The sequence below is a fragment of the Galleria mellonella genome, unplaced genomic scaffold (assembly GCF_026898425.1).
Source record: "Galleria mellonella isolate WM207_F2 unplaced genomic scaffold, CSIRO_AGI_GalMel_v1 utg65, whole genome shotgun sequence".
Classification (NCBI taxonomy): domain Eukaryota; kingdom Metazoa; phylum Arthropoda; class Insecta; order Lepidoptera; family Pyralidae; genus Galleria; species Galleria mellonella.
The window spans coordinates 13,681,875-13,694,042 of NW_026442138.1; the positions used below are offsets into that span (position 1 = coordinate 13,681,875).

The following is a 12,168-nucleotide window of genomic DNA, read 5'->3' on the forward strand; positions in this document are numbered from 1 at the left end:
CTAATAAAAGTAAAAAGAGGAAATTTTATTTATTTATTTATTACATTACATAATATAATCTAACTATCGTCATATTTCCTTGTGTGTCCTATGTATATATTTATATGTATATGTATATGTAGTACATATTATTTGTTATAATAAGTAGTCTAATAAACAATATATATTTGATGTTTTTGTGTATTATACGTAAAAAATATTAATTCACTCTTGCGCCACCTACCCACTTCTATATGTTCTCCATTAACCAAAGGTTGTCTGTAAGAGATTGCCCTAGCGATAAGACCGCTTTTTCTACCTTTATATATATTTTAACCTGTACTTCATGATACTGTATTTCAGTTGAATTGTTTATATGTCATTGTTAATTTTTACGTTATTGGTGCAATAAAGAGTTAAATAAATTAAATAAATAAATAACTTAATAAGACTCTACTTTCTATTGTTACAAATTTTTAACCTCATATCAAAGTGGAAAGTAACTGACAAAGATGTATGTATATGTAACGTAAATTTATTTTTATTAGAATTTATTGATTAATTTTAACTATCCCACCGATAGTTATACATTTTTAAATAACAATTTTGTGAAAAAAAAATACTATCGTCAATACTATTACGTATTCTTGAATATAATTATCACAATTATCAAACAATAAACAGTTATCTTGCTAAAGCGGAATACTTTTAATAGATATAGAGCCTTCCGTATCTGTAGACGCGTTGCTATGTTTACAGTCACATTGTTATCTATCAACTATTTATAATATGTATTTACATTTAACTGTCAAATGACGTTTGTGTTTTGGCATTCTGCAAAAAAGAGGTAAGAAATCTTTATACGATCATCTTCTTTCTTACTTACTAACTTATTAAACCCATAGCTTCATAATTCATCATTTCAGCCATTATTCATCCACAGCTGGACATAAGCCTGCCCAATAGACAGCCACCTGCAACCACTGACTACCTGGAACGCATTTCAGGTCGTCACTAAATCTATTGGGAGGTCATCCTACGCTGCGTTTACCCGAACATGGTCACCACTCAAGAATCTTTTTTCCCTATCGGTTGTCGGTTCTTCGAGCTATGTGACCAGCCCATTAGCACTTCAGCTTGCTTATCCTTCGGGCTATGTCGGTTATTTTGGTTCTTTTCATAGCTTATTATATTGTAAATACTCTTACTAAGAGATTTCCTCACTCTGTGTGTTTTATTGCTTGTACAACAGACTGTGCTCAGAGGAATTGTTCAATATGATGCTCACTGCCACATTCTACCATTGTACAGTTCTCCATCAACAGGGAGTTTACCCCTATACTTTACGAGCATAGACGGTCGTGTACAGCGCTGATTCAGATATGTTTCCTCCCATAAACGCTCAGGTTATGGAATGAACTCCCTGTCGAAGTTTTTTTAAAAAATTACAGCATGGTAGCATAAAAAATTGCGGCATAATAACTTCTTATGAACACTATGCTGTAATTTTTCAATTTAATTACAAATGGTTTCTTCAGGGTCGGCAACACGTGTGTAACGCCTTTTCTATTCGTCTATTATTATAGTCTTCTATCATTACTATATATTTTAATTAATATCTCTGACTTTATTGTGAATTGGTATATTTCATGTCGATTAGTCAAGTTGTTAAGGCATCAAAAGTTAATAAATAAACAAAATCTGTTAATTATTTAATCTGATATTTTTACATGTATTTTAAGAAACCACAGATAATCTATTTTTACAACTAAATTGTGTAATATGTGTGGTGTTGTGCTTTTTCGTTTAATTTAATTTTCTTAAATGTTTCAAGTATTTTTATAACTTTTCAAGCTGCTGGCGGGTAACGTTATAATATAAACGTCGGTATCTTGAGGTATTTTACTACTTGTATTGCAATTTGTATTTTATATATATATATATATATTTTTGTAATTATTTATTTATATTTGTTATATTATTATGCCAATAACGTCGGATGAAGATATTAACGATGATTACTTGTCGTTGGAAAGCACGATGAGTGATGATAGTTTTCAAAGTGCTAACTATAACTCCCTTACCGATGTTTTGATTACAGAATTCGCTGATGTACCTAAAAACTTTAATGCGGTACACATTAATGCGCAAAGTATTCCAGCACATCATTCCGACATGCTTCTTACTTTCGGTAAAAACAAAAACATTCATGCTATCCTAGTATCCGAATCCTTCCTTCATCCATCATTACCATCTACCTCATATTCTCTTCCCGGCTTTATTTTACTTCGTAATGACCGTATTTCTTCGTGTCATGGTGGTGTGGCTATTTATCTCCGTAGCCACATTCCGTACGCAATAGTAAGCAAATCTCCGCAACCTCCTCCCCCGAACACAGCTGAACACCTTTTTCTTGAGATTACTCTCTCTAATACCAAAGTCCTTCTTGGAGTTTACTATAGTCCAAATCTAACTATTAACTACTTTCCTTCTTTTGAAAATCTTCTTGAAAATTTAAGTGCATCATACAGCCACTCCATTATTATGGGAGATTTCAATACCTGTCTTCTGAAGACTGACTCTCGTGCTCGCTGTCTCCAAAATATTATGAAATCCATCAACATGACTATACTTCCTCTGAATGCTACGCATTTTTTTCCAAATTGCACTCCATCCCTTCTAGATTTAATAATGGTAACCTCTCTTAATCACGTTGCGAGACATGGTCAAATTAGTGCAGATGCTTTCTCCTATCATGATCTCATCTACCTTTCCTATAAAATCCGACCTCCTAAACCTAAACCTAAAATCCTTTTGCAACGAAATTTTAGTGGTATGAAGATCGAGCAGCTTCGTGAGGATGCGTCTAGAATTGATTGGACAATCATCAATGAGGCTGACACTATGGACGCAAAAGTTGAAATTTTTAATTCTCTTCTCATACAACTTTATGATGTTCATGCACCAGTTCGTCGAGTCAGACTCAAGCATCTTCCTGCTCCTTGGCTCACTGATGATATTCGCCAGCTTCGAGAAAAAAAGAACCGAGCCAAGGCATGTTATAAAAATGACCCTGCCAATTCAAGAAAACGGGATAGATATCATCGTGTGAGGAATCATTGCAACATGATGTGTAGAGATGCACGGCGGCACCATATTCATCAGTCCGTTGAAAATGAAGACCAAGCTAAAGTTTGGAAATTTCTTAATTCAATGGGAGTTGGCAAATCTCGAAATACAAACATTTCTAATGATCTTGATCTTGACATGATCAACAGTCATTTTTCTTCTTCCTCCTGTCTTGACAATGAAGTCAAAACTAATACTATAAATTATCTTTCTTCTTTATCCACTCCCAGTCACACTCCTTTTGTCTTTAATCGATTTACCGACTGTGATGTTAAGAGAGCTACATTATCCATTACCTCTAATGCTATCGGAGCTGACGGTATTAGCCGTAAAATGATCATTCCTTTGTTAGATCTCCTTATTCCCATTATATCCAGTATCCTTAATTTTTCCATTTCTTCTGGTTCTTTCCCTCAATGTTGGAAAGATGCCCACATCGTCCCCATACCAAAAAAAACTAACCCATCTTCCTTTAGTGATTATCGACCTATTTCATTACTCCCTTTCCTATCTAAAGTACTTGAACGATTAATTCATTGGCAATTGAGTTCTTTTATTTCAGTAAACAGCCTTCATAACATCCTTCAATCTGGTTTTCGTCCTGGTCATAGCACGGCTACAGCTCTAGTCAAGATTTCTGATGACATCAGATTTGGTATGGAAAATCGGCAACTTACTGTGCTAACATTATTGGACTTCAGTAATGCTTTTAATACTGTCGATTTTGATGTCCTGCTTGGAGTCCTCAGCTCTCTTAACATATCTCCAGCGGTAATTGATTGGTTTCACAATTACCTGTATGGACGTCGGCAACGTATTAAGATTGAACAAAACACTTCATCGTGGTGTGACACTATGGCCGGCGTACCGCAGGGTGGTGTGCTGTCACCTCTTTTATTTGCCATCTTCATCAGCTCGATAACTCTAGAAATATCTTCTTTCTACCACATGTATGCAGATGATTTGCAAATATATTCACAGACTGCTTTTGATAACCTTGCTCAAGCTATAAACCAAACTAACCATGACTTGAGGCGGATTCTAGAATGGAGTAGGTGCTTTGGCATTCGGATTAATCCAGATAAAACGCAAACGATTATTATTGGTAGCCCCGCTTACATATCCAAGTTAGATATATCTAAATTACCTTCAGTGGAGTGTAATGGTGTTTGTGTCCCTTTTAGTGAATCTGTCAAGAATCTTAGTATTTACTTTGATTCCACTCTATCTTGGAGGTACCAAGTGACCGAGGTTAGCAGGAAGATGTTCGCTGCTTCTGCGTCGCTTCGAAGACTTAGAAACTTTCTACCTACAGCCACTAAAATTTCCCTAGCTCAATCCCTCCTACTCCCTATCCTTGACTATGCAGATGTCGCTTATCCAGATCTAAATATTGATATGCTAAATAAATTAGAACGACTTCAAAACCTCTGCATACGATTTGTTTTTGGTCTGCGCAAATTTGATCATGTATCGCACTATCGCTCTCAGCTTAAGTGGCTTCCCATACGCCGGCGAAGAGATTTACATACCCTCTCTTTGTTACATAATATTCTTTTTAACCCTGGTGCACCTGCCTATCTTAAAGAACGTTTTAAATTCATCTCCTCTACCCATACTTTAACATTACGTTCTTCCGAAAACCTTTCCCTTATGACACCTTCTCATTCCACTAAATTTTATCACAATTCCTTCACTGTTTCTAGCATTAGGTTATGGAATTCATTGCCTGTTGTTATTAGAAGTACAAAATCCATTGATTCTTTCAAACGACAAGTGAAAGATTATCTTTTCTCTATCTGATTTTTCTTCATTTAAAAAATTGGCATTCTTTATTTATGTATTTATATAATTATTTATTTTATGATAGTTTGTTTTCCTTGTGCCTATAATTATTAATATGTATCTTAGCATTGGGTACATATTTGACATATATGCATGGGATTATATAATTTTGTTTGATTGATAGGTATATGTATGTGTGTATGTATATATGTATGTGTATGTATATGTATGTGTATATGTATGTATATATGTATATAATTTTTATATATTTTTAATTTGCAAAAGATGCTTTTTTTAATTATAAAGCACTATTATACCTACTTGTACAACAATTAGTCCATTACCTTAAGGTTGTCTTGAAAAGATTGCTCTCAGCAATAAGACCGCCTTACTGTACTTATACAATCGTATCGTTATGTTTGTAAATTGTCTTGTTTATTTCCTATATTGTATAATGCAAATAAAGTATACTCATTCATTCATTCATTCATTCAAAAATACAAAGGAAATGGCGTTTTGATTTGGTTTAAAGAATATGCCGAAATTCACTTAGTCAAAGCGGCGTTTGGTTGACTGAATAATTAATTAATTTCGAAAATGAATGCCTTATGTATATATATATTAATATAAGAATATACCAAGTTCAAGTAAAGGTATGAGTGGTAATATTCATTTAAAGAGAGATTATGAAAAAAATTATGATAAGTGGGAAGAGAAAGAAGTTAGAAACGATGGATAATGTGATACTTAAGCAAACAAAATTAAATTATATTTTATTTACTTTCACAGATTAACAAATATTATAAAGAGTCATGAAATGTAAATCAGAAGATATATACGATAGAAGTGGTCCACTTGCAACTGTTAAAACAACTATTGTAATGCCTGGTGTTTATTATTCAAGAAATAATACGAGTAGTACGTAAAAATTGTTTACTATTATCAACTTTAAATAACATAATATTAAAGTAAATAAAATTTTATTCATAATGTAAAAATATCCGTCATTTGACTATCTTATCGTGTCGTATAAGAACGTGTTATATGCACATTAAATATCTAATAATTAAGATGATATAATATGTTTTGCAAATTGTCTGACTTGGTTTAACATTTTTCTCTTAAGCATTTAAATCATCTTTTATTTTTTTACTTCCAGGACTATTCAAATCCCGTCAAAATTATCGATACAAATTTGATCGAGTCGTACAAAGAAATGGAGACATCAATGTTGAGAAATTTAACAATCCCAATTTTAATATCTTTTCCCACTGGTTTGTTACTTTGGTTGAAGCCCGTTGGAGATGGGCATTATTTAACTTCTTTGTGGCCTTCATTATCGACTGGTTGTTTTTCAGTTTCATTTATTGGGCTATCGCTTACACTCATGGCGATTTATATGAAGATCATCTTCCACAAAATCAAAATGGATCTAAATGGACTCCTTGCATTAAAAACATTTATGGATTTACCTCGACATTCTTGTTTAGTATTGAAGTTCACACCACTGTTGCTTACGGCAAGAGAGCTATTACTGTACAATGTCCAGATGCAATATTTGCAATGTGCATACAGTGTATATTCAGTTCAATATTTCAATCATTTATGATTGGAATACTCTTCGCAAAATTAACAAGACCAAAAGGGAGAACACAAACTATACTTTTCAGTAAAAATGCCATTATCACTATGAGAAATGGGAAATTGTGTTTGATATTTAGAGTCGGTGATATGAGAAAGTCCAGGATATTAAACATAAGAGCTTCAATGTTCATTGTACAAATGGATATTGGTTCTGAATTTTTAGATGATGTAGATCAAATAGAAATGAAAGCGGAATTAGATGGTTGTGAATCCAGTTTCTTTCTATGGCCTGTTTCTGTTGTACATATAATAGACGAAACTAGTCCACTCTATAAGATATCAGCGGCTGATTTATTTTGTGGTAGATTAGAAATTTTGGTAGTCTTCGAAGGGATTATAGAGTCTACTGGACAACCAGTGCAGGCTAGGTCGAGTTATACTGAGAATGATATTATTTGGGGTCATCGATTTGTACCTTTAATGAAATATGATAGTGTAAATGAAATATTCGATGTAGACTTTTCTAAATTGAATGTAACAGAACAGATAGATACACCTTTATGTTCGTCACATGAATATAAATTTATTGTTACATCTATTAAACATACTGTTAGTGTATGTGATAACAGTAACATACCTACAATGAGATAATATGTTTAACATTAAATAGCGACATTTAAAATGTTACAATCATCTCCGTTTGATTTAGTTTCATTTGGTTTCACAGAAAAGAATTCCTAAAATAAATTGAAATGTATAGTTAAAGAAAACACTGAATTTAAACATGATAAAATTAGTATAAAATCAGATCAACATAGAAGTAAACCTTCCGATTGTAAAATGAATCACGAACATGTGTTTAGATTTGTTAAAACTATTGTGTAACGTGTACATTATTATACATAGGAAAGTGCTATCAATTTAATATTTATAATGAATATATGTGTATAGTGTGGATAGTTATGGTTCACAAGGTTTAGTTAATATGGATAACAATAACATATTTTTATTTGATCAGCTATTACTATAAAGAAGTATTATTATTTAAGTTAAATATATAAGTTAGATTACTACAGTATAATGAAGACGAAAACTGAAGTGTAACTGAGTAACAAGAATCTTCTAGAAATTTTATTTACAATGAATTGTTTATTTTGCTAGATAATTATAAATACATTTTGAAGTGATCGTAATAATTTATACTATAAGCATACATCACTGGCTTAAGTACACAAATTGTTGTGCACCAAGTTACGTGTCTTCATTATTTACAAGATTTTGAGTTGATAAACTTTGCAGAATTTCTAAGCGCCACTGCTTCCGAACTTACTAACAAGTGGAGATGAAGTACTTTCAATTAATTAGCAAAAGTTTAAACTATTAATTAATTGTTAAATCGAGGTACCTACTGCTGATGAAATTGAGCCGAGTCTTGTTATGAATGTAAATAAAGTTTGTCGAGTTATAATAAGTTTGTTTAAGATTATAGATACCGAGAATTTGATGTGTTTGTTATTGAATGGTCTTTTGTTGTAAATGCAAAACTTATGTGCACGACGAATTGTCTGTCAATTCAGTTTTGTGATCACGTTTAGATATTTATGTTTAAATTAGTGATACATGCAACATTTATACTAATGTTTTACAGGGAGATTTTATAGAAAAGTCGTCTGCTTGAGTACTTTTGCCCAATTCGTGTTTATACCGTGAAGCTGTTATTTTGGCATGGCTGTATTGGGATTTAAAGGCAGTGAAATTATAGAGTACAGAGGTATAACACCTTAGTTCTCAGGAATGGCGTTATCATATCGGCCTTTGATTGTTCAGTGCTGAATATAAGCTTCCCCCTTGGGTGGTTTTTGTAGTTGCCACGCTTGGCGGGCGGATTGGCAACCACAGTCAGGTTTTAGAGATGTATTAATGCTGCCCATCCCTCGCCCTCCCTTAGTCGGCTCTTACGACACCCACGGGATAGGAAGGGGTAGGCTATTTTATACCGGGACCACACGACTCGATTGGCCCAATAGAAATTCTATCAAAATCAGTTTAGTAGTTTACTTTTTAAGTCAGTTAAAAAAAATAAGTGGTTTAACAAAAATGTAGTTGGTTTTTTCCTGTGAAACATAATCTTAAACTATAACCTGTTATTTGTTTCAAATAAATGTTACCATTTACAGCATCTTCTATGGTCGTTACTCCAATAATAATACAGTCGAATCGAGAACTGTTTCCTTTTTGAAAATATTTAAAAACGCAACTGCACAGTATTTTCGTAAATTGCATAAACTTAGTAGATTATGAGCCTATAGGGAAATTCACAGTAACATGAAAACTGTCTAAGTTTTAAGTAGTTATTAGTGGTTTTGTGTTAAAAATAATATTAACGTTACAAGAACAAATGCGTCATTCTTCAAGTCGAGAGACTTTAGGTTATAGAATTTCACAGTGCATTAAAGTTAACATAAATAATGGGTATATTCTAAAATACAAATATATATAGTCATTTAAAAAGACATACATACGAACACACACGTCTGTATTCTTAAATATTGTGCGAATATCGAATCCGTGTTTATCATAGTAAAAATATTAAAATAGCTATATTAAATAAAATAATAAGTATCAATTAAATTAAAAGTCGTTAAGTCCTGCTGTCGGCTTGTCGGCAAACAAGCTGACGCCCCCATCTGATGGAAAGTGGTAGCCGTCGCCTATAGACATGAGCAGTACCGTGGACATAACAGAGTATACAGTTATAGTTGAGTATAAAAATTCTTTTATCTAAAAAAATCTACCCTATCAATTAATAATATAGGCTTCATTATATTATACGAAAAATAATGCGTAGCCGGGGCGTGTCGCTAGTATAGTTCAAGTCTGTAAATCTATTAGGACACAAACTATTTCTCTATCAAATTCTAATCAGATCTATCTATCTATCTATCCATTTAAGAGCTGCGCCCTTGTCGGTGGAGCTCTTGCCACTCACTACGATTTTCAGCGAGTCTCTTCACCTCTTGATACGACACGACACCAACTCCTTCCTTGATCTGCCTGATGTAACTATGTCTCGGTCTCCCTCTCCCCCTTCTTCCTTCTATCTTACCTTCTATTATAATGTTCATAAGTTTGTCGTGTCGTATCAAGTGTCCCAACATTTTTCCCCTTCTGTCCTCAATAGTTCTAATAATTTGTCTTTTTTCCTTAACCCTAAGCAGGACCTCCTCATTGCTAATTCGATCCAGATTCTAATCAGATATTTAAGTAAATATTAAGATATAAATAGACTTTTATTGAATTTTCCAAAGCTCGAAAACTTTCTTAACGCATAAATCACAGTAAATGTTGAAGTATAACATTAAGTTTATCAAGTGTTATCTCAAGTTAGTGTCTAGTTTTGCGACGAAAATGTCTAGTTCACTTAAAACTTCGAAGCTTTTTGTTGTAAAGTGATTAACTTATTATTTTATTTATATCGTATGATAATTTAAGGTATTGTTTTACAAAAAAAAAAAACCCACTTGAATTGTAGTAAAACCAGTTATTTAACAGTTTAGTTAGTTAACACTTAACTGCTGAATCGATTTTGATATAATTTCTGTAGGACCTAGAACCTGAAGTGGAGGACAGGGATTGCTAGTAATGAGGTCCAACAGCCCCATTGCTAGCAATATACCCAATCAGGTTAACCTACACGCAGTTCCCCCTGAACCATTGTAGTGAATTATTGTTAAATTCGTCACGAGGGGCTAACAGCCTGCTTTCGTCCTCGCCAATTATCTCTTACTGGTATACCGAAAGCGCAGGTGGAGTTACCATTCTATTATCATCCATTAAAATAATAACTAGTTCGAAGTACGTTAAGTATTCCTATATTATAACTCATAAAGAAGTTTACTTACTCCTTACAATGTACTCAAACTGTGCACAAACACAAAAACACCCATCTACACACGTATACACACTCACACATATATACATAGTTTGAATATAAATATTTTGAATACTAAATTAACATTAAAAAAATATTGTTAAATTTTATAAGTACACATTTTTACTGTAGTACGAAGATGGCAAACGAGCATACAGCTCTACAGGTCTGATGGTAAACGGTCACTGTAGCCTAAGGACGCCTGCAACACTATGGGTATCACGTGCACCTCGCCGAATCTGAAGAAACCTTAATATTCTCTTTTTAATATATAAACAGTTGAAATCAACTACATTGTTTATTTAACAAATTAACTACCTTTTTTTATACAACTTAGAATGGCAAACAAGCTGACGGCCCACCTGATGGAAAGTGGTAACCGTCGCCTATAGACATGAGCAGTACCATGGATATAACAGAGTATACTGTTTCGCCCATGATACCCCCCATGCGTTGCCATTCTCGAGGACTCAGGTGTTATTCCTCTGTACCCTGTAAATTTACGCCATATCCCACACTTCAAACCGAAACACAGCTATGCAAACACAACTGCTTGACGGTAGAACCACGAATGGGACACAGGTACCCAAGAGATCGACTTTTGTACAAAGTATCCCTCTTATTTGGTTTTATTCAATCAAACACATGACAAATAGCCAACATCTTGACAGATAAATGTCAAAACACACGTCACATTTCATATCGCAGTGTAAGGAGCGTGACAATGCCTTCTCCCCGAGGGACGGGGAAACTTCATATGAAAGGAAAGAGGAGGGTATATAAATATTTTATTTTTCTATCAGCCCCCGTTCCCCGTCTAATTTCACATGTAAATAGAATCCGACATGACGTTGAGGTCCCGTAAGAAATGGATTGGATGAAAGCTATGATGTTCAAAAATATGTCGCCTCTAACAAGTTATTCAGAAGTATCACGTGTGATATACATACATATATATATATTTTTTTTTATTGAGGAAAAACTTTTATGGACGCCAGTAATATATTTTTATGTATTGTACATTATGTTTATCGCATTTTATTTTCATGTGTTATGTTATGGTGTTGATAATTTTCTACGTTATGGGAGTGCAATAGTTTTTATGTCGATAAAATGTTGATTCATGTGACAGTAAGTATATCTACTTTCTGTTTAAGCGGCTTTGCTTTTTGTAACTATGTTACGACTAGGGTTACAACTTATGTCGCAGAGGGGGAAGGGGTTGTTAGGAACGGGGTCTAATAGCCACATTGCTATAATAATAATAATCTTTATTCAAAATAGTAAGGTACAGAATTGCTTAAATATGGTCCCCATATGGGTCGAGCCTGTACCTATTAAATTATATAAACTTTTACAAATTCGATATTCCTGTTACTGTGACTGAATAGTTTTATGTATATTGTAAGACTATACATTGCATGTGTGCGTATGCATGTGTGTGTGCGTGTGTGTACACGTGTGTGTGTACGTGTGCGTGTGCGCGTGTGTATGTGTGCGCGTGTGTATGTGTGCGAGTGTGTGTGTGCGTGTGCGAGTGTGTGTGTGCGTGTGCGAGTGCGAGTACGCGTGTGTGAATGTGTGTGTGTGTGTGTGTGTGCGCGCGCGTTTGTGTGTATGTGTGTGTGCATTTGTGCTAGTACCCTGCCTGCTCCAGACAACCTTTGGGTAGATAAGAAAGATTTTATCAATTATGACAAAATTACTTACCTTGGTCTAAAAGTTAAATTATTTAACAGATTTTGATCAAAAATCTATGG

General features: G+C 33.8%; 1 protein-coding gene across 1 annotated transcript; it reads left to right on the top strand.

Annotated features, from left to right (window-relative positions):
- Positions 1-707: 707 nt before the first annotated feature.
- Positions 708-11,610, top strand: LOC113510253 (ATP-sensitive inward rectifier potassium channel 12-like). The gene is made up of 3 exons (XM_052900665.1): positions 708-826; positions 5,683-5,811; positions 6,053-11,610. Exons 2-3 carry the CDS (start codon positions 5,706-5,708, stop codon positions 7,126-7,128), a joined length of 1,182 nt encoding a protein of 393 aa, XP_052756625.1. The 5' UTR covers positions 708-826; positions 5,683-5,705; the 3' UTR covers positions 7,129-11,610.
- Positions 11,611-12,168: the final 558 nt, after the last annotated feature.